The 24,168-nt window shown below is 43.2% G+C and overlaps 1 protein-coding gene across 1 annotated transcript; it reads left to right on the plus strand.

Annotated features, from left to right (window-relative positions):
- Window positions 1-15,960: 15,960 nt before the first annotated feature.
- Window positions 15,961-18,709, plus strand: fzd8a (frizzled class receptor 8a). Its single transcript, XM_029625956.2, has one exon. The coding sequence runs from the start codon at window positions 16,416-16,418 to the stop codon at window positions 18,165-18,167; it is 1,752 nt and encodes a 583-aa protein (XP_029481816.2). The 5' UTR covers window positions 15,961-16,415; the 3' UTR covers window positions 18,168-18,709.
- The last annotated feature ends 5,459 nt before the right edge of the window (window positions 18,710-24,168 follow it).

A 24,168-nucleotide genomic window follows, 5' to 3' on the forward strand; every position in this document is an offset into this window, starting at 1 on the left:
AAGGAATTATTTATTTCGCACTGTTGAGAAATGCTATTTGGCATTTGTCACTGTAATTGCCATCTGCAGTGAAAAGGGTATATTTAGCACGACTCCCCTCAATAATAATGCCCAGATGGATATTGTTGACATGTTGTCATTTACTTATTGCGTTGTGAGTCCATGTAAGATGTTCACTGTACCCTGCAATCACACCTGCAACCCTGTACATGTGACTATTAGCCACTATGAATCTGAGTGACAGGGGATAAACAGACAAACAGAATTAGAATATGGAATGTAACAATATAATTCAATATAAACAGATAAACAAGATTAGTATAAATAAGTATACCACACACATAAATGCTTGGCAATTGAGCACCTAAATGTTAGTTATCTATGTGCATATATTTTGCCTACATTTGCATAATCCACCACATAATCCAACGAAGAAGCAGATAACAAGCTGAAGACAAGACTTGACTCCTTATGGGACTAGAAACTCTGTTAAATGAGATGGAACCAACGGACCAGGCTCAGTTCCTCAATCGTATTATTATGATGAGATAAATAGGATTTTCAAATTGGGAGTTGGGATTTTCTGTCATCTTTTTTTCCCCGAGTTCTGATGACTACAGCTGTAAGTCATATTATGTCTACGTCCGTAATGGCACCCTATTCCCCTATAGGCCCTGGTCGAAAGTAGTGCACTAAATAGGTATTAGGTTCCATTTGAGACTGAGCCTTCTTCTCTCTCCTCCTCAGCGCACCGCAGGGGAAAGTTTCCAGTGTCTCCCACATAAAGACCAGGCTAATTACATGTCAATAATTCAATGCTTAATTTTAATGACCATGCAGGAGAGTTCAGTTCCTTTATTCTCTGCTGAACGAAGGAAGGAACGGAGCCTGGCCGCCGATGTGATTAGCAGGGATGAAGGGATGAAAGATAAAGCTGCAGGGAGAGAAAAGGAGAGAACGGGAGGGGAAGATAACGTTAGGATCTGCTATTCTGTTTTTCCTCCCTTACCCTTCCGAGGTGGCAAAAGGTCCCCCAGACTACTGAGTCGACAGATTTGAGTGTGGCTGGGGCACACAGAGGGGGGGGGGGAAGGGAAGAGGGAAGAGGAGGGGGAGGAAGGAGGAGGGAGGGAGAGGGGCATGCTAGAGATATGGTCTTCTTGTCTTCATGAGCAGGTGAATGTAAGAATGAAAACATGTACATGAGCTATACCAGTCAGGTTCATTCATCATGCATACCCTCCCCTTTTGTATTTCACCCAATTTAGCCATTGCTTAAAAACTGACAGATCTCAAAAGGTGCATGTGAACAAGATTGTATTGCTCCTCAAAATGCCAAAAAGCTTTCCTGGTAATATAATATTTGAGGGGGTAAAAGCCAGTCCTGATCCTGATCTAGGTATTATTTGACCACATTATCCTGAATCACAGCAAAACCAGCAAGTTTGGTTTAGAGGGGACGAAAGAAAACGGGTCAATTCTACTCTCTCTGATTGGTCCTGCATTACCCCGCATTACTATAAGAATTAACAAGACACAAATAACGCGGCAGCCAGGAAATCTCCTTCCTTCTCCAGTCCGGCCAATCCCTAAGTGGTGGTCCCCCATGCACTGAATAAGAGCTCTCTCTCTATATCTGGCTGGTTCTTGTTCTCTCTCTCTCTATTTTCCTGACAATGGCAAAACTTCCTTAGGGCTGTAATCAGGTGTGAAAGTAAGTCAGTACCGGTACGGAGTACCGGCAAACTAAATAGTGGGGGTACACTTTGCCGGGAAAGCGTGAGCCTATCATAATAACTTAAACAAAGATGCCAAGAAAACTGTAGGCTATTACATTATTACTTATCATTATTGCATGTTACCCACATGAAAAATGTGCGAATGACCATGAAAACGAGTGGAATACGCTCCAAAACGCAGAGATAGCTGAGACGTGCGCAGACAGTGGACTCATGAATTCAGGTTCCAAGTGTAGGCCTACTGAATGAAGAAAAACTGAATGTGATCGATTACACTTGTTGGTGTTTTGTTAGAGATGTCTACTTCCATTCCTCAAATGGCGGGTGCACAGTGACCTGTGTGGATGAGGTAATTGTTTAGAGTGGACGAACGTGGGAGATAGCCAGGCTTACAGGAGCCGTTTGAAGTGATTGTTTGACAATCTGTTGAAAACATCAGATTATCTTTTAAAAGGTAATACCTTTTAAAAGATAAACAACATATCTTTCCTATTAGGCCCACAGAGATCCTATTAAATTAATAGGGATTCTATGTTATTCTATGATTAGCCCCCTCCCCCCAAAAACAATTCTGTACCAGGAAGAAAGTAAATCTACTCCCACCCCTGGCTATAATGGTGGCTGAGCCCCAGCCTTTGTCCCCTGATTAGCCAGCCTATTCAGAGCTCAGCTTGCTAATTGCATAGCCTGTATAGCTAGCCTGCATTACTGTAAGAATTAACAAGACACAAATACCGCGGCACCCAGGAAATCTCCTTCCTTCCTCCAGTCCGGCCAATCCCTAAGTGGTGGTCCCCCATGCACTGAATAAGAGCTCTCTCTCTATATCTAGCTGGTTCTCTCTCTCTCTCTCTCTTTTGGGCTATGTAGGTAAACATACAGTAAAGAACACTTAAGTCATTTGGCAGATCGTATCCGGAGTGACTTACAGTATCTCAGTCATAGTCAAGTACATTTTTCCTCAATAAACTAGCTAAAATGTATTTATTTGAAGCTTCCTCATAATTAGGACCTACAATGAGTGAGAGAGAGAGAGAGAGAGAGACACAGAGAGAGGGAGACCCCCGAAAGTGCTTGTCACAAACTCAAACAAGCACAATTATATTTTGACTTATACAGTTGTTGGAAGACATTTCTGTGTGCTGGGAGTGAGTTAGAGTTCTTCAGCGCTAACAGCTGATGCTAGTGACAGTAATGTTTAAAGTTCTGCTCAACCGGAGCCTGTATGGTTCCACATGGGAACCGAGTGTTATTGCTCAGAGCAGATAGGAGACTGTGAGGGAACACTAGAGCTGTAGGCACAAATGAAGGATAATCAGCGAACACACGCTTACGTTTTATATACCACTCCTCCTGACACATAGCCTAGGCCTACTCACTGCAGTGACTATTAAATAGTCATGATTTCTCTCATTTCCTTTGCAGTGTGTATCTTGGAAAGGTTAGAGGGAATAAAAATCTACTTTTGCATTATCATACAAAATGCCTTTGGCTTGACACACTGACAGTGGGAAATGGCTGGAACTAGCCATTCGAGGACTGCTAGTTACACAGATTTATACAGTATTTCACTACAATTGGCCAATGGGTTGACTTCTCAAGTTGACTATTATGCATTTGAAAAATGTTGTGAATTTGCTCAAGCCAAGCTGCCATAGGGAGGATTAGCACCCCTGTATGGCATATGTTCAACCCTGGTAGAAATGTGTGGAATGTCTATTGGGCTTTAATGTGTGTTTACTCACCTGTCAATCTGTTTTCCCTTCTCTAACACACACACACACAAATACACAGATATAGAGAGACACAGACACACTCGCACACACACAGAGACACAAACTCGCACACACACACATTCCGCTGCTAAGTCTTAAGCGTTGCCTATGCAAACGCTAGTACATTAGCCGCTCCACTCAGTCTTATTCTTATCTCCATGGGAGCCCTAGCTGTCTCCGGGATCCTTCACCTGAATGGCCTTTGTTTCCCACTGACCCTCTCTAGAGCAGGTCGCTGCCCCAAGCCATTCCACCCCGGATTTACACTCGTCAGGTTTCATCCTCTCAGAAAGAGAGAGCAAGAGAGAGAGAGAGAGAGAGAGAGAGAGAGAGAGAGAGAGAGAGAGAGAGGGAGAGAGGAAAGAGAAGGAGAAGAGAAGAGAGGAAAGAGAATGAGAGAGAAAAGGCGATAGAGGGAGAGAGAGAGAGAGTGGAGGGAGAGAGAGAGAGAGTGGAGGGAGAAGGGGAAGAAGAAAGAGAGGGTTCAGAAGCTTAGGTAAATCCACCATGTTCTCTGTCAATCAAATATCAGTCACTATGGCAGTATGCCTGTCCCTCAGCAGAACTTGTGGTCTGACGACGTAACGTCTATGTCCCAAATGTCACACTGTTCCCTATATAGTGTACTACATAAGGAATAGAGTGCCATTTGGGCCTCAGATTATGTCTCTCTCAGCCTCTTTCTTTGTATGTCTTTTATAAATGCAAATGCATTCAGGGCCTAAACTATACAATCTGTGATTTTTTCTTTACTTTTTGACAGATTGAAATATCAGAATAACAAACTGCTATTTCATATCTGAATTAAGCTTTGTGGTAAAAAAAAACAACGAGATTTTGATGAGGCTACAAAATTCCACACAAACCAACTGGGTTTGGACTTTTTAGGGTTTGTTCACCCTACAGAGATCCTATAAATCAGTTCTATATGTAATTCTTTGTTTTAGCCATTCCCTGTTGATCTCTCTATGCTCAATGTGTTGATACTGGCACTGTTGATTTGAGATCTATATATAAGATCCATATAACCATAAATCATACACTGGGACAGCAGACCCAAGTATTCCTCTATTTACACTGGCAGAAGATCTCTGAGCAACAGCACATTCTGAGAATGAGTTGTAGAAATAACAGCTTCTTCTTCATTCATTAAGAAAGCAGTAATAATTCATTAGAATGACAGGTCATAATAAACTATAGCAGACTTGAGATTGGGGGTGGTGGCAGAAGACAAATATAAGGCCCTTTGTATAGATTATTGTGTTCATGCGATCGTAACCACCATAGAGATAATATAATTCTATTAAATTGAGTGATAACGACACTGTAAGAGCTGGGTTACAGTGGTGTAGTGGACGGTATACGCAGGTATATGTCGTATTTTTCAGTGGCCATTGCGTATACTCACTTCTTAATCCCCACGGTGCATATCAAAGTATTGTAGTGGAGGTATAGACCGTATCAATAAATAAGGTTTGAATATTTAGCCAAATGTTGCTAAACTATTACTTCTTCACATTTTAGGCGCAGCAACGTGCACACGGCAGTAGACCTGTGCGCGAATGTTCAAAAATGCAATTCAAGGGGAAAACACTGTTCTAAATTGCCCTGCACACATGCAAGCATTTTCATGGGCAGAGATGGAAATATGAATTATACATTTTGAAAGAGGGGAGATCTAAATGCAGAAACTATCAGGGGTTGCTAATATGACTAAGATAATGCCTTTGGCTGCTAGAAAATTGGAAAAAGTTGAAAGAGAACGGGAGAACACATTTGAGGAAGTCTTTATAAAATAATTGCCTCTATGTTTCTATGGGGAGATTTTTACTATAGGTCTCATAATATGAAGTAAAACTTCCGGGTTTAAAACAATATAGGAACAGGAACAATATACTGCAGCGGTGCTAACCGTCATCTGGTAGATGGAAAGGCTTTCCCAAAAACCATGTCAATTAAATATGAAATATTAGTGAAAAAAATTCCCCAAAACCATGTCAATTAAATGTCAACTATTAGTGAAAAAAATATAAACGCAACAGGTAAAGTGTTGCTCCCATGTTTCATGAGCTGAAATAAAAGATCCCCGAAATGTTCCATACGCACTAAAAACGTATTCATCAAAAAAAGATTTGTTTACATCCACCTGACAAGTGTGGCATATCAAGAAGCTGATTAAACAGCATGATCATTACACAGGTGCACCTTGTACTGGGGACAATTAAAGGTCAGTCAAAAATGTGCAGTTTTACCACACAACACAAAGCCACAGATGTCTAAAGTTTTGAGGGAGCGTGTAATTGGCACGCTAACTGCAGGAATGTCCACCAGAGCTGTTGCCAGATAATTTCATGTTAATTTCTCTACCATAAGCCACCTTCAATGTCGTTTTCGAGAATTTGTCAGTACGTCCAACCGGCTTCACAACCGCAGTCCACGTGTAACCATGCCAGCCCAGGACCTCCATATCTGGCTTCTTCCCCTGCGGGATCATCTGAGACCAGCCACCCGGACAGCTGATGAAACTGTGGGTTTGCAACAACCAAAGAATTTCTGCACAAACTGTCAGAAACCGTCTCTGCATGCTTGTCATCCTCACCAGGTTCTTGACCTAACTGCAGTTCTTCGTCGTTACCAACTTCAATGGGGAAATGCTCACCTTTGATGGACACTGGCACACTGGAGAAGTGTGCTCTTCATGGATAAAGCCCGGTTTCAACTGTACCGGGCAGATGGCAGACAGCGTGTATGGCATTGTGTCGGCCAAAGGTTTGCTGATGTCAACGATGTGAACAGAATGCCCCATGGTGGCAGTGGGGTTATGGTATGGGCAGGCATAAACTACGGACAACGAACACAGTTGAATTTTATCGATGTCAATTTAAATGCACAGAGATACCGTGACGAGATCCTGAGGCCCATTGTCATGCCATTCATCCGCCTCGATCACCTCATGTTTCAGCATGATAATGCATGGCCCTATGTTGCAAGGATCTCTACACAATTCCTGGAAGCTTAAAATGTCCCAATATCACCCATTGAGCATGTGTGGGATGCTCTGGATTGACGTGTACGACAGCATGTTCCAGTTCCCGCCAATATCCAGCAACTTCGCACAGCCGTTGAAGAGGAGTGTGACAACATTCCCCAGGCCACAATCAACAGCCTGATCAACTCTATGCGAAGGAGATGTGTCGCGCTGCATGAGGTAAATGGTGGTCAAGCCCTCACCTTTTTTTAAAGGTATCTGTGACCAACAGATGCATATCTGTATTCCCAGTCATGTACAATTCCATAGATTAGGACTAATAAATGTATTTAAATTGACTGATTTCCTTATATGAACTGTAACTCAGTAAAATCTAGGAAATTGTTGCATATTGAATTTATATTTTTGTTCAGAGTAGCTACAAACTATCCTATGCCTACCTGACAGAATGATATCCTGTTTATTTACATCAATATAGTGTCCATCTTTGCAAATGTAATATCATGTGCTACAGAAACACTGCTAACCAAAAAAACAGTGCTATGAGTCTGTGCATTTGAATTAAAGGTTAACTACACACACACAAAAAAAAAACTTTGATTTTTCCCAGACCTCAAAAGTGGTCTCCAGATGTAGTTTAAGTATTGTTATGGACATAGAACATACAATTTTGTTGTTTTTCTCTTTAAAAAAGTGTGACTTTGAGTGCAAAAAAAGCAGGTTTTCTGTATCAGAAACCTGTGAATTTCTCACTCAGTTGACAGCCTAATTTATCTGTTTCAATAGTAGTCCTACTATAAGACAGCTTGACAGCACAGCTTAGGTTGGCCTGACTGTGAAAGACCAATATGGGATTCATCATTTAAGGTCATTGAGTGTATGTCACTTTTTCACACAGGGATCATTTGAGAATTTTGGGGCAAAATGTGTGTACTACTACACTACTGCTGGGTTACAATATTGATCTTGACTTTGCACTTCAACTGTCTCAGTCTGTGGTGCAAATGGTCCATTATTTCTGGAGATAGCTATCTTAACGTTGTCCCTGACTGATAAAGGCCTCTGTGATTCCCTCTATATCTATACAGCCAGATAACATCTACAACTCAGAATGAAATCTTTATTGCGTTTCAATCTTACCTTACCTCGCTGATTCAATCAGTCATAGTAAAACAGTCCTTCACCTCAAAGGAGCTCAGCTCTGTCATCACCCTACCTATTTTAAGTAACACCCCTGTGCCATGCACCCCAATACAGAAACGCCTAGCCGTGTCATTATACTTCAATTCAATTAGTCCAATTATCGTTGGGCTGAAATCCTGCTTTAATCTGTATTGCATCATTATAGAAGCTGATCAAGGACTGAGGAGGGCAGGACACACACTCCTTAAACGTCTATTAACATGAACACACTCCTTAAACGTCTATCAGCATGAACACACTCCTTAAACGTCTATCAGCATGAACACACTCCTTAAACGTCTATCAACACGAACACACTCCTTAAACGTCTATCAACACGAACACACTCCTTAAACGTCTATCAACACGAACACACTCCTTAAACGTCTATCAACATGAACACACTCCTTAAACGTCTATCAACACGAACACACTCCTTAAACGTCTATCAACACGAAACACACTCCTTAAACGTCTATCAACACGAACACACTCCTTAAACGTCTATCAACACGAACACACTCCTTAAACGTCTATCAACACGAACACACTCCTTAAACGTCTATCAACACGAACACACTCCTTAAACGTCTATCAACACGAACACACTCCTTAAACGTCTATCAACACGAACACACTCCTTAAACGTCTATCAACACGAACACACTCCTTAAACGTCTATCAACACGAACACACTCCTTAAACGTCTATCAACACGAACACACTCCTTAAACGTCTATCAACACGAACACACTCCTTAAACGTCTATCAACACGAACACACTCCTTAAACGTCTATCAACACGAACACACTCCTTAAACGTCTATCAACACGAACACACTCCTTAAACGTCTATCAACACGAACACACTCCTTAAACGTCTATCAACACGAACACACTCCTTAAACGTCTATCAACACGAACTCACTCCTTAAACGTCTATCAACACGAACACACTCCTTAAACGTCTATCAACATGAACACACTCCTTAAACGTCTATCAACATGAACACACTCCTTAAACGTCTATCAACATGAACACACTCCTTAAACGTCTATCAACATGAACACACTCCTTCTAGTCTGGGAAATACACCAGAAAACACAAACACACACACCCTCACAAAAAACACACACACACACACACCCTCACACAAAACACACACACACACACCCTCACACACACCCTCACACAAACACACACACCCTCACACAAACACACACACCCTCACACAAACACACACACCTTCACACAAACACACACCCCCTCACACCCTCACACAAACACACTTCTGCTGTCACTGTCTGTGTTCCCTGTTCTCGTGTGAATGAAAAGTCCAGCACCCCTAATTACGTCTGTGACAAACCAGAATGACACTGGGGAGAAATTGGATCGCACCACCAACACGGCTTCTGATACTGAACAGTCATGTGGGCTTTATCAGGACAGTAGTGGCCAGCATCCCAAATGGCACCCTATTCCCTTTATAGGGTGCCACTTTTGTCCAGGGCCCATAGAGCACTATAAAGGTGTTAGGGTGCCATTTGGGGCAAAGATGTGTCTAATGATCTGATGATTCACTCTGTACATTTTACATTTGCACAGGCTGGTTGGTCTAATCATCATCTCTTTGGTAAAATGTTACTTATCTGTAGAGAACAAACTGATATTCCCTATGTGACCTTTTAGCTGAGTTAGTGGTATCCCATTTTTATCTATCCCCGTGTCCCCGGCTGCAAAAGTAACACTCCGTGTTCCGGAAACTTACAACAGGAGAGATATGCAGCGACAGAAGGACCTTTTATGGAGCACAGCACGTTATGTTTGTAATTGGAATGTGTTACTAAGTTCGCACTGTGCAATAAAGATAACCCCTTCATGATTCCATTAAAATCCCAGGGGCTCTGAATGTGTAACTGTATTCAGTGCCTTTATAACTTTGAATGTAGGAAAGTGAAAGGGTTGTAATGTTTTCATGGTGGATGCAGTGGGAGGACACAGCCAACTGCTTGCTGTGGGAGGACCAGAAAGAGGTCAAGGTTTATCTACAGGGCTCATCTGTGAAAGAGACCTTGGTCTTAGCATGGCTCCCTGTTAAAATAAAGGTTAAATAAAGAAATCTTGGTTTACTAGTGCTGCTCAAAGGTTAACATCAGCTACAGGGAGCCATAAACACACACACACTCACACACACACAACCACACACACAGCAATAGAAAGCAATACACACACACAGCCGTGAGCAGAATTTCAACAACTTCAGAGTGCATCACCATCAACACCAGGCAGTCAACCATTAGTTGTGAGTCCCCCACAGTATTTCATCTATAATAATATGGTAAACATATCCAAGCCACATAGGTAATTGTGGTATTCATTATCATGTCCATCATTCATTATTCAGTATGGCATCAACATGCCTGCCACTCTGGGTAGAAGGGGGCAGATGAACCAGTTTGAAGTGTGGGGGTGTTACCAGTCCATGGAGAGATGAATGGTGTGTGTGTGTGTGTGTGTGTGTGTGTAACACATGATCACATGTAGTCTCAGGTCATCCGTTCCCCTGTGTTTGGGCCGATGGGGGAGACAGATCCTTCACTCCGAAAGTTCTCCCCTCTCTCTCTCTCACTTCCTCTACCCTTCTCATTCTCCTTCTCTCCCAGCTCTCTCTCTCTCTCTCTCTCTCTCTCTCTCTCTCTCTCTCTCTCTCTCTCTCTCTCTCTCTCTCTCTCTCTCTCTCTCTCTCTCTCTCTCTCTCTCTCTCTCTCTCTCTCTCTCTCTCTCTCTCTCTCTCTCTCTCTCTCTCTCTCTCTCTCTCTCTCTCTCTCTCTCTCTCTCTCTCTCTCTCTCTCTCTCTCTCTCTCTCTCTCTCTCTCTCTCTCTCTCTCTCTCTCTCTCTCTCTCTCTCTCTCTCTCTCTCTCTCTCTCTCTCTCTCTCTCTCTCTCTCTCTCTCTCTCTCTCTCTCTCTCTCTCTCTCTCTCTCTCTCTCTCTCTCTCTCTCTCTCTCTCTCTCTCTCTCTACATGGTCCCACTTCTCCAATACCACCCACCCAACCAAGAGTCTCCTCTCTGCTCACCCCAACTCACTACAGATGTTCACCAGGAGAACTTCAAACACAGATCTCTCCTCGTCTGCAATTCCCCAATTCAGTCAGTCATCATATGAACTGGATATGAAGGCAAAATTAATAAATAAGCCGATGTTTACCCACACTGTTTTTCTATATAAATAAACATCTCTTAATCCTAGTGCTAATGAGCATTACAGGTGCCCAGGGAGGTTCGCTTGAGGTGTCTGCCTGCCTGTGATATGTTTGTGTGATATGTTTGTGTAATATGTTTGTGTAATATGTTTGTGTGGTGTGTGTGTGTGTGTGTGTGTGTGTGTGTGTGTGTGTGTGTGTGTGTGAAATGTCTGCAAGGTTGTTGTGTTGTACATCTGCTCTTGCTCTCTCTTTCGCTCACCGAATTTTGGTTCCTGTCATTCCGCTTTGACGTTCTCTCCTCTATATAGTAGTTTTCCGTCTGGTGGTCATCCTTGCCCTCGCCATCTGTTCTGCAGTCCACACATAAAGATGGGGAGAGAGAGAGAGAGAGAGAGAGAGAGAGAGAGAGACGGAGGAAGTGGACCGGCAGACCACTGCTGTGAAAGGTATTGCTCAGTCCATTAACAAACATTTGGGACAGGAAACAGTGAGAGAGAGGACCTGATATCTTTACAGTTCTTAACAGGATAGGGGAGAGAGAGAGAGAGAGAGAGAGAGAGATACAAACAAACAATAATCAAATTATTCAGCAGCGACCTTTGACACTATGAGACACCCAGGTAAAGGTGTTGTCTACTGAACAACCTGCACCGACACCTGTCCCACCCAGCTGTCACGGTCAGGAGGACATAACGAACTCTGTCTGTAAAGAGGAAGGACAGAGGAAAAGCAATTTCAAGAGAGAGAGAGAGAGAGAGGAATTAATCAAATATTCTAAAATTGGATGCATACGAAAAAGGAAAGTTATTTAGCTGTCCAGCACACCCCAGCTCACTAGCCCTACAAAGAGGAGACACTACATCACACACCCAGGCACGTAACCCGGACATCCAGACAGGGTCAGGGGTCAGCTCTGGTAGAACATATATCACCCTCCAGAATGTCTAATATCTATCTATGGTATAATGATGACACTGAGGCCAGGAAAAGTAATTATGGGATTGCGTTCTCTAGGTTAGTATTCCCTCCATCTGTTCTCTCTCTACCTGTAAGGCAACTTCGCTCCCCATGTGTCAGGCAAACTAGGCCTCCTCTCCAATTACGGACCAGGTTAAAAAAGCTTTTCACTGTGTGTGTTTCCTGGAGGGAGGAAGGGAACTTCCTTTGGGCTCACTAAGAAAGAACAAGATGCATTCTCTTTTACAAGAGGAGTGGTAAATCTGACCTGGGTGTCAAATAGCAGCCCATACCAGCCAGACACATACCGAAGAATACATAGGGAAACAATAGTCATGTAGCACAACGCTTCATTTAACGTACAGCGCACAGTGGTTCCAAGATTATAACAAAAAACAGCTTCCGTTAAACATAATTGGTTTACTTGCCTAAACATTTTTTGACAGTACATAGTTGTAAATAATGAACCCTGTTGATTTGTGAGTTCCCTTGACAGAATTTAATGGCCCATAGCGTGAATGAACACACACACACACACAGGTAGCTAAGAGAGGATTTCCTGCCTTGCCTCTTCCCAGCAGTAGACTGATTGGAGGGGACGAGGGGTTGGCCATGTTTGTTAAGGTAATGGACCGAAGGTGAGGTAATTCACAGGGTACACACTCCGACACCTCGGAGTTCCACAGTGGAGGAGGCTCTCCCGCAACTTTACACACCCACTCCCTAAGTCTACACCCCACTCCCTGCCTCAACCTCCCCCAGCCACAGGCTCAACCTTACCACCACCCCCAGCCACCAAGCCCTCAGCCCCCACCCCCAACCCCTGCACCCACCCCCATCCCCGCCCCCAGCTCTAGCCACAAGCCTCAAACCCAGCCTCACCCCAAGCCCCACCTGAAACTGATTAGCAGGCCAACCCCTGAGCACACAGACCCATATGGGGAGTCTCCAAGTGGGGCTACGACCGGGCACACTGAGGCCTCCAGCCACCTCCTCCATCTCTATAGAAAGGAGAGGCTGAGCAAACACAGCTAATTAAGACTTAACAAGCACTGCTGGTTTAGCACGAGTCTGCTAAATGCCGTATAGGTTCTTGGAATTGTGTTTGGTACATTGGGCTAGCATCTCTCTGTCTGAGTGCTTAGCCCTTTACAAGATAAAGTTGTATTACCGTATCTTTCCCACCATCTCTGGGTTAAGTCAATGCACACACAAACACACACACACACATACAACACGCACACGCACACAAATGGTCTTATTTTCAATGTGAAGAAAAAACTGCTTGGGTCAACACATTCATTAGTTTAATGAGTTCAATTGTATTTTGGTTGACTAGGTCTTATAGGGGCAATTTTCACATGCTCCCTGACACTGAGTAACTCTGTGTCTCAGTCTGGGTTGTAAATCAGGACTGAACCCTTTACCACACAGTGAATCATTACCTGTTGTTGGAACAGATTGAGTACAGTGGCAACAACACACTGTCTCACCTCACGCCTATTCGACCATGCCTTCCCTCCTCCTCCCTCCTTATTGTTATAGTGTGTGTGTGTGTGTGTGTGTGTGTGTGTGTTTTCACACATCTCAATCATTGTTGTTTATTGGCGCTTCTGGAAGAGTAATGGGTATCTCTCCTCCAACACACACACACACACACACACACACACACACACACACACACACACACGTCTGGTTGGTATTGTTCTGCCTCTGAGCCTAATCAAAGGTAAACACCCATTTACACTGTTCTTATCTCATATAGTAAACCAGATCTAATCCCAGTCACACTATGTCTTTAAAGAACATATAGGTACCATCTCTCTACACACACAGGCAGACTGATGAATTAAAGTGTGTTTATTTTATTAGATCAGTGTGTCTGCTGCATGTGAAAACTCCCTCACATGACAAAGACCTGGCTCCAACCCAAACACAATACTACTCAACCTTAACACCACTACTTTTCTGCTTCAATCGTTCCTTCGAGTTCTTGGGACTATGAGGTTCCATCTGCAAAAAGATGATTCTGAGATAATTGGCTTGAAAGTTCTGAACCCTCATTGGTTTGAATGATGTCAGTTATTTTTTATCTTATATTCTTTTGAGAACATTGAACAGAACAAGGCTATATCAATAACTCCATTTTGACAAAAATACCTTATAGTCCCAAGCTCTGGCATAATTCTTGGACATGATAACGGGAGAATAAAATACACTGATTCTTACATCATCATTGTTAAAAATCACGTAACGCGACAAGATACCACATTTGACTTATGTGTAAATAAACATTGTATTTAATATTACTCTAGTTGTAGGTCAACATGTGCAGTTTGAGTTGACTTGGCTTTAATATTGTTTATAGCTTATCAAACACTTAAAGCCAAATGCAGGCCACATAAAAAAAATATCTTTCAGAGGTTGCATATCTAGGTAACAGAATGCTTTCTGTGTCCCCTCAGACAGGGGCTCTGCTCTTCTACACTGGGTCTGCCACGCTGGGTCTTTGAGCACAAATGTGGGAAGTGCATTATAAAGGAATAAGGGAAGCATTGAAGTCCCCTTGGAACCCAACCACACCACCCGAGAGTCTCAGTAGTGAATTGAAAATAATAAAGTTCTGAACAGATGCAGTAATCAAATTTCTACCCTTTCAAACGTGGAATGCTGGAGCTGTGAGTAACCCAACTCTGGATTTAGTCTGCGGATGTGGGTTGTATCAAATGGCGCCCTATTCCCGAAACAGTGCACTACTTTTGGCCAGGTCCTGTAGGGCATTGGTCAAAAGTAGCGCACTATAAAGGGAGTCGGTTGCCATTTGGGATGAAATCCTGGGCCAGAGTGGTGAGGGTCCAGTTGGTGGATGGAGGGAACACACATAGCCCCCATTTCCATGTTAATTAATATGTGTTCAGCAGTAATACCCTATCACAGTGTAAGTGATTCTGATAGTCATCTGCTCGCTCTCTGCTAGTTTGTTTCATAATGGTCTGTTCATAAACCAAACACCTGTTGTCAGCCTTTAACCATGAACAGGCTTTGTTTTTAGTTCTGCAAGCATTCAATACTAATAGATACTAAAGGACGGTGCCAGGAGTAGGCTATATGGCTAAGGCAGGCGAGTCATTGGCTATTTATAAACATATTACACCTTCAATATGTTTTGTAAAAATACATTGATTTATCCATTGTTTGTCACGTTAACATATAATGTTTAATTAATGTATTGCCTAAACAAAGCTACACTAATCAGGGTAGCTTATGTCGAAAAACTGAATTGTCATGAAACAAAGTCGTAATTGTTTATTGCAGTAGGCTGTAAGTTAATTTAAGCAAACTACACCATCACTTTACAAAGAGTAAACTGGACTGGACTAGTTGGAAGCAGGGGGTACGTTGTGCTCTGCCAGTGTTTTACAAACTGTGGTGCTTGTTCTTGGCGTTCACGCAATTACCCCCCCTGCGTGAGCCCTATACAACCGCTAAACAAAACATCAGCACCTCAATTAATCAATAAATACCCCTTTCTCACAGACAGACAACCCCCTGGGCAGCCCTATCATGCGCAAATGAACCTGCTGAAGAAGAGCTCCCATTCCATTATGGGTCGTAGTGGTATTTTAATTCTGTTGAACATCGTATTTTTATCAGTGTCAATAGTGATTTTTTTCTTTTACTGAAAATTGACAAAGGTATAAAATGAAAATACCGTGTGCATTTTCACTTTTAGTGTGGCTACTGGCTACTTTTCATTCTAGCGTCATACAAATTACAGTAGCCTATATAAATGTGATCAATATTGTGTTATTACTGTGTTACTATTATGGTATTGCTATTCTACACCTGGTAAACCTATTCACCTCCCTTTACGCCTTGTGTTACACGAACACTCCGTCGCATTTCTAATGGAATTGGTCAAACATTACCGCAGGCAACTGAAAAACAAACTAAGGCTATTAAACAAAACGCTCAGAGAAAACTTGATTGACTTATCCCAAAGTCCCGCCCCTGCTGTCTGATTTGTCAACGAAGCATGGGGGGAGGACTTCACGTCTCCAATATAAATACTGAACGTGGCGTCCGTGGCACAACGAATTGTATGGGCAATAGAACATAGAGCACACACAACGAATGTAGCCACTGCTTTTCGAGAAACAGTAGCCACGATTTTTAAACTTCTATAATCGTTTTAAACGGAGCATGCAAACCAATTCAGGGGAAAGCGGCCTGGTCGAGGATAAGCTACAGGATAACCATTAGCACCCCCTTTTATCTTTACAAGGGAATAAAGCCGGGTGTTCTGCATCTCTCGCTTCTCCTCAGTCCTCAGCCATCTTGACTGCTCCTGCTCGCCTGAAGGCTATATTTTCTCCTCCCGCTCCTCCTCTGAAAGTATACACGGTTTGCAAATTGCTTGCAACTCCGTGCCAAAAGAGTAAGCGAGATGGGTTCACTGTACACGATCTAATTAGACTGCGCAGGCTCTGGCAAGAGACAGGAGCAGGCAGAGGAGGACTACTGTACTGCTGTTTTATCAACAGAGGAGAGGAATCCGATAAAGGATGGAGTGCTACCTGTCGGGGATATACCTGCTTCTCGCACTTGCTATTTTACCGAGATCCAGCGGCACCACGGCGAAGGAAATCACCTGCCAAGAGATTGCCGTGCCTCTGTGCAAGGGGATCGGCTACAACTATACCTACATGCCCAACCAGTTCAATCACGACACCCAGGACGAGGCGGGTTTGGAGGTACACCAGTTTTGGCCTCTGGTTGAAATCCAGTGCTCGCCGGACCTCAAGTTCTTTCTTTGCAGCATGTACACTCCCATTTGCCTAGAGGACTATAAGAAACCACTGCCACCGTGCCGGAGCGTCTGCGAGAGAGCGAAGGCAGGCTGCGCGCCTCTTATGAGGCAGTATGGTTTTCCCTGGCCAGACAGAATGAAATGTGACTCGCTACCGGTTCAAGGCAATCCGGAGATGTTATGTATGGACTACAATAGGACTCACTCGACCACAGTATCACCGGTCCTTTCTAAGCCTACCAACTATCCGGGTAAGGCGTTTAACCCTAATAAAAACAACAAAGGACACAATCGACCCGGTGTTCCCGGTAAATACAAACCGCCGGCTCCCTGCGAGCCGCAGTGCAAGTGTCTTTCGCCCATGGTCCCGGTAAACACTGACCGGCATCACCTCTACAACCGGGTGAAGACCGGGCAGCTTTTAAACTGCGCCATGCCCTGCCATAACCCCTATTTTACGCAAGACGAGAGAACGTTTACCGCGTTCTGGATAGGTCTGTGGTCCGTGTTATGTTTTGTGTCCACGTTCGCAACGGTTGCCACTTTTCTCATAGACATGGAGCGGTTCAAGTACCCAGAGAGACCCATTATTTTCCTCTCTGCCTGTTACATGTTTGTTTCCATCGGGTATATCGTCAGACTAATCGCTGGACACGAAAAGGTGGCCTGCAACCGGGAGTATGACGTGGAACACATTCACTATGAGACCACTGGCCCTGCACTCTGTACTGTTGTGTTTCTTTTGATTTATTTCTTCGGCATGGCCAGTTCTATCTGGTGGGTCATTCTCTCTTTGACATGGTTCCTGGCTGCTGGGATGAAATGGGGAAACGAAGCCATAGCCAGTTACTCTCAATATTTTCACCTGGCTGCTTGGCTTATCCCTAGTATGAAATCTATTGCTGTGTTGGCCCTCAGCTCTGTGGACGGGGACTCAGTGGCTGGAATCTGCTACGTTGGCAATCAAAACTTGGACAATCTGAGAGGATTCGTGTTGGCCCCCCTGGTCATATATTTATTTATCGGCACTATGTTCCTCCTGGCCGGGTTTGTGTCCCTGTTCAGGATACGCAGCGTGATCAAACAGGGTGGCACCAAAACAGACAAGCTGGAGAAGTTGATGATAAGGATAGGGATATTCACCGTGTTGTACACTGTACCTGCCACTATTATAGTGGCCTGTTACTTCTACGAGCAGCACAACAGACAGAGTTGGGAGATCACCCACAACTGCCCCTGTCTGTCGGAGCATGAACTGAACAAGCCGGACTATGCGGTCTTCATGTTGAAGTACTTTATGTGCCTTCTGGTGGGCATCACGTCCGGCGTGTGGATATGGTCGGGGAAGACCCTGGAATCATGGAGGACCTTCTGCACGCGCTGCTGTTGGGGTAGCAAAGGCACCAGTGGCTCAATGTACAGTGACGTGAGCACAGGACTAACCTGGAGATCGGGTACTGCCAGCTCTGTATCTTGCCCAAAACAGATGCCATTGTCACAGGTTTGAAGAGAAACCCCATGGATGGACTAATGGGCTAATTGTTCCGGAGCTTGGCTAGCACTCTTTTTTTTATACCAGTTAGCATTTTAACATACTGTTGAAGAACTGGTTATAACATTGTAGCCTACCTGGCATTAACAAGAGTTAATTCCTACCCATTCATATGTATAGAACGCATAGACTGACATTTCTGGGCACATGGGCATTATGTGTTCTTTCTTTTTACGCAAAGAAACATTTAGTTCATAACCCTATAAGGACTGATTGATAACCTTAACATAGTGCCAGTCAGATGTAATTGTATAAATCAATCAGAACAATATCAAAGATGGTTTAAATTAAGCCTTAATAGTGCCCAAATATTATACGTGTCATTTTTTTTAATTATAAAGATGTATTTATATAATGGTTATGTACAAACTTGTAAATTCTGTATAAAAGAAAATGTATAAGCTATTGTAAATGTGTATAAAGTGTAGAAGATGTCTCTTTGTAAAAAAGCAAATATGACTTTTATTTTGACAATAAAAATAAACATTTTGATAAATGTAAAACTTCCGTGTAACTTTTCTAAAGCTATTTGATTCTTCTACAAATCACTCCCTACTGGTACTCAGTACGTGGTGGTTCCTTGCGGTCAGTCAGTCACCATGTTGAAGACCGCTGTAATAGATGCTTTTGTGAATCTGAGCAGCAAAGAGAACCCTTTTAAACCATCGGCCTCGTAATTAGAGGCCGGGGTTGAGTTGAAGCATCCCCTCTCCATAAAGGGTTCAAACTCTTCACATGCTTTGCATAGGCCCGCTACTTCATTGATTAAAAGAGGACCAAGTTGAATAGAGTTTAAATGTAGGGAATGGGTTCTTTTCATCTGTCGGAGACTTTGATCTCACTTTTTAATGGCAGAGGATAAAGGTGACATGTAGTTAGAAGTGTCCCTCAGATGCGCCAAGGATCCCCTAATGTCCAATTTGCGCGGCTGTTGTTGCTTTGATGGACGCCGTTATTGAATTAAAAGAACTTTTAGGGCTCCTCTCTCGCTTTGGTTTTTGTCAGAGCAGAGCTGCTGAAGCTGCAACTCTTCCCATTTTATAAAGCTGAATCAAAACATCTCTGTCTCAACTCTCTATGTAGCCTATTATGAAGACCGTAGGGTTTTGACATGATATTGAAATGGCAGTGAATATGCTCCACAGCTGGTCTGTTCACATCATGTCACATCTTAGGACGCCCCGGGACAGACGTTTTAGCAGCAAATGTATCTTTGTGTCCAAGTAACCCCAATGCATTTGGCATAAGATGATACAATATAACCCCACATAAAAGGTGCACATTTTTTTTCAGCAAAATGTCAAATGTGACTGTGATCCTCTGATGTTTGAGGTATTTTTCAAGGCTCTTATGTGTTTTGTGGCCCGGCTAAACGTTATTTGGATGAAGATCCATGCAATGGACAGAGATGTCAATTGAGAGTGTTTTAAAGCGAACTGCTGTGAGTCAAAACACTGGACCTAAATGAGGTGTGTCCATAACAGAATGCCTGGAATGAAGATAGGCCTATTAACTAACAACTAAGCCTACAGCTATAACACTGTTATTACAAAGTTATGACACTTGTTTTCATTCACCTGGATCTGTGCTCTGACCTGGAGCTTCAACTATCAGCTTTGAGGAAACAGTTATTCATTTGTGTTACTATCAACTTTACGCACATGAGGTTGGCCAAACTTACCCTGCAGAGGTAACTTAGGTTTAATTTAAAAAACCACTCCTAGTTGACGCAGATATGATTTCATACTCCCACCTAGTGGTAAAAAGAAAGCTGTGCATCTGATTTCCTCTTACCACGCACGTCTATTGAGCAAGCGGGCGGTTCAGGGCAACGGGGCAAGCCCTGGCTTGGCTGATTGTCACAAGATGTAATTATCGGAGAGCCGTCTGTTTCTTAAGAGGATCGTAACCCAAATCTGGGGATGTTATCTAAGAAAGTAAAACCTGAACCCTGCGACTCCCTGGGAGTGTCGTTAAGATGAGCTTCACATCGTAATCAGAAGTGACTCCAACATTTCAAATGGGTGTCCACTCTGACCTTATGACACGAACACACAGATTCCATATAGTTCCCTTTTGTTTTCTGAGATGACACTTTTCTTCACACATTGGATTGCTACCTGAATCCATTTCAAATCTGTATTTATTAAAGCATGCATGTGTTTTTTTGTGGAAATAACCTTTGTGTTCTACTCAGAATAATAGGCACATTTATTTTTAGTTTACCAGGTAAGCCAGTTGAGAACAAGTTCTCCTTTACAACTGCGACCTGGCCAAGATAAAGCAAAGCAGTGCGACACAAACAACAACACAGAGTTACACATGGAGTAAACAAACATAGTCAATAAAAACAATCTATATACAGTGTGTAAATAGCCTACAATGTATCACCACTGTGGTATCAGACAGAGAAGAAGGTAGCTAGCCTATCCTTCCACCTAATATCAACTATTAACAGAGTGAAATCCTCACCAACAAGATTAAAGAACTCATCTTGAATCCTCTAGCTTTGTGCAGCGAGGCAAGAAGCAACCTCCCATTGCATTGCAGCGATTGACTTGTCTGATTTCCTAATCAGTGGCTGCAGTGAAGCGAAGCATTCGTAGCCTTTATGTTGTTCCCTTTTCTTACCGTACGTGGTAAGAGATGCATGCATTCTGACATGGCTAGGCCATTAAATATTAATCACAGTGTTTGATGAAGGAGCAACACAGAGGACTGCAGAGGGTCAGAGCCAGGTTATGCTTATTAAACGCCATTGATCGCGAGCGCAAGCATGCGCACGCACACACACACACACAGCCTTTTCATCTCCTAGTGCGTGAGGTGAAATGTGGAGTGGAGTAGGCCTATACATTAGTACAAAGCCTTAGTGAGGATGGAGGACACACAGCAACTCTGACACCAACCTCAGATCATTTGCTAGCCAGAAATCAAAACTGTTCTCTTGGCTATAATCAGCCTATATGTCACCAACCCCAAACAGCACGTTGGGGTGTGCGAAAATCACAAAAGAGTAAAAGGGACACAAATGTAATTAGGTATTGGATTAATATTTCACCACAGTGATCTGTGACTATACCACAGCTTTGCTGAATACTCATTTGTATATATTGTTTTATTATTATATTTTTTGGGGTCATTTAGCAAACACTTATCCTGAGCGACGTATAGGAGCAATTAAGGTTAAGCGCCTTGCTCAAGGGCACAGACAGATATTTCACCTAGTCGGCTCAGGGATTTGAACCAGCAACCTTTCGGTTACAGGCTCAATGCTCTTAACCGCTAGGCTACCTGCCGCCCTGTCCCTTCCATTCATTGGACTAGTAACCGAAAGGTTGCAAGTTCAAACCCCCGAGCTGACAAGGTACAAATCTGTCGTTCTGCCCCTGAACAGGCAGTTAACCCACTGTTCCTAGGCCGTCATTGAAAATAAGAATTTGTTCTTAACTGACTTGCCTAGTAAAATAAAGGTAAAATAAAAAAAAAAAAAAACAGTGGAGACGACAACATTTACAACTGAATAAAAAAGACCCCACAGCTGTGTATCCGAGTGTATGAGTACATCTACTGTATGAGATAGAGCATGCCCTGACCCTTGTGCTCTGTGACTTGCTCATATGGAGTGGGAGGGTTCATGACCCCGTAGACTGGTTTTATGCTCATATTCCCAACAGGCCTGTTCAAAACGCAGATGTTGAGAAATAAAGAGCTCAGCGACATCTGTGTTCTCTCAGATTTTGGAGTTACACCACGAGGGAAATAAACGTCACAGAAACGGTTACAGTTGGGTTTGGGATTAAAGTTGCTTTATGATTTCGAAACATACTAGAAGACAGGCTTCCCCCACACCTGACTCTACCATCTGCTACACCCTGTTTGTTTTCCCAAATGGGAAATTATATCTCTGTGACATATCCTTTCTTCAAAGTATCCTCTGATCCAATTAAGTTAACTTAATTAACTTCAAAGACCACTTGACAAGTGGTCCGACAGTCCAACTAAGAAGTCTGCCGTTTTAGTACCTCTCTAACTTAAGGACAGGTGTCAGCAGAGCCAGAACTGTTATTGTGTGTGACAAAGATGTCATGTTAGCATGACAACAATGACCCTGCAGAGGGAGAATGGTCTGTACAACATCCTGCCTCTCAAGAGTTCCCATGCAACCCCCTTGTCCCCCACACGGCAAGGAGGAACACAGTGCTCCTTTCCCTCGGTCCCCCTGTGACTGACACACACACACAAAAGGAAAAGTTCTCCTTTTATCTGAAGGACTGAGCTATTTCCCAGACGTTCTTCCACAAAGGACAGTTTATAGTCGGACCACTATAATATTCAGGAGGGGAGACATGCTACATGGAGAATACATCTCATACCATCTTGCAGGGAGATGCCTAACTGTGAACAGACCGTATGGCCAAGTGTTCATATATACAGTACCAGTCAAAAGTTGACACACCTACTCATTCAAGGTTTTTTTTTTATATATTTTTTTTTACTATTTTCTATATTGTAGAATAATAGTGAAGACATCAGAACTACGAAATAACACATATGGAATCATGTAGTAACCAAAAAAGAAGATAGTCCTATTTGGTAAGAGACCAAGTCCTATTTGGTAAGAGACCAAGTCCATATTATGGCAAGAGCCGCTCAAATAAGCAAAGAAAAACGACCTCATCATTTGTATTTGTATTTATTATGGAACCCCCTTAGCTGTTGCCAAAGCAGCAGCTACTCTTCCTGGACAGTTTATAAAACATTACAATCCATTCACAATATATGCACTGTGTGCCCTCAGGCCCCTATTCCACCACTACCACATATCTACAGTACTAAATGTTATCGTGTGTGTGTGTGTATGCATGTGTCTGCGCCAATGTTTGTGCTGCTTCACAGTACCCTCTGTTCCATAAGGTGTTTTTTAAATCAGTTTTATTTATTTTAAAATGTTTATTTTTTAAATATTTTTTTTGTTGTTGTTGAATTATTACCCCCTTTTTCGTGGTATCCAATTGTTAGTAGCTACTATCTTGTCTCATCCCTATAACTCCCGTACGGGCTCTGATGCGTCCTCCAATACACAACCCAACCAAGCCGCGCTGCTTCTTATTAACACAGCGCGCATCCAACCCGGAAGCCAGCCGCACCAATGTGTCGGAGACAACACCGTGCACCTGGCGACCTCGATTAGCGTGCACTGCGCCCGGCCCGCCACACGAGTCGCTGGTGCGCTATGAGACAAGGATATCCCTACCGGCCAAACCCTCCCTAACCCGGACGATGCTAGGCCAATTGTGCGTCGCCCCACAGACCTCCCGGTCGCGGCCGGTTGTGACAGAGCCTGGGCGTGAACCCAGAGTCTCTGGTGGCACAGCACAGAGTCTCTGGTGGCCCTTAACCACTGCGCCACCCGGGAGGCCTTAATCAGTTTTTAAATCTAATTTTACTGCTGGCATGAGTTACTTGATGTGTAAGAGAGTTCCATGTAGTCATGGCTCTATGTAGTACTGTGTGCCTCCCATAGTCTGTTCTGGACTTGGGGACTGTGAAGTAACCTCTTGTGGCATGTCTTGTGGGGTATGCATGGGTGTCCGAGCTGTGTGCAAGTATTCCAGACAGACATCTCCGTGCATTCAACATGCCAATACCTCTCATAAATAAAAGTTTCAGCCAGGAGAGATTGACATGCATATTATTAATATTAGTTCTCTGTGTACATCCAAGGACCAGCCGTGCTGCCCTGTTCTGAGCCAATTGCAATTTTCCTAAGTCCTTTTATGTTGTACCTGACCACACGACTGAACAGTAGTCAAGGTGTGACAAAACTAGGGCCTGTAGGACCTGCCTTGTTGATAGTGTTGTTAAGAAGGCAGAGCATTGCTTTTTTATGGACAGACTTCTCCCAATCTTAGCTACTACTGTATCAATATGTTTTGACCATGACAGTTTACAA

The sequence above is a fragment of the Oncorhynchus nerka genome, linkage group LG22 (assembly GCF_034236695.1).
Source record: "Oncorhynchus nerka isolate Pitt River linkage group LG22, Oner_Uvic_2.0, whole genome shotgun sequence".
Lineage (NCBI taxonomy): Eukaryota > Metazoa > Chordata > Actinopteri > Salmoniformes > Salmonidae > Oncorhynchus > Oncorhynchus nerka.

Bases quoted from the DNA above. Each gene is read 5' to 3' on its own strand.
- fzd8a (XM_029625956.2), top strand. From the start codon at position 16,416: ATGGAGTGCTACCTGTCGGGGATATACCTGCTTCTCGCACTTGCTATT.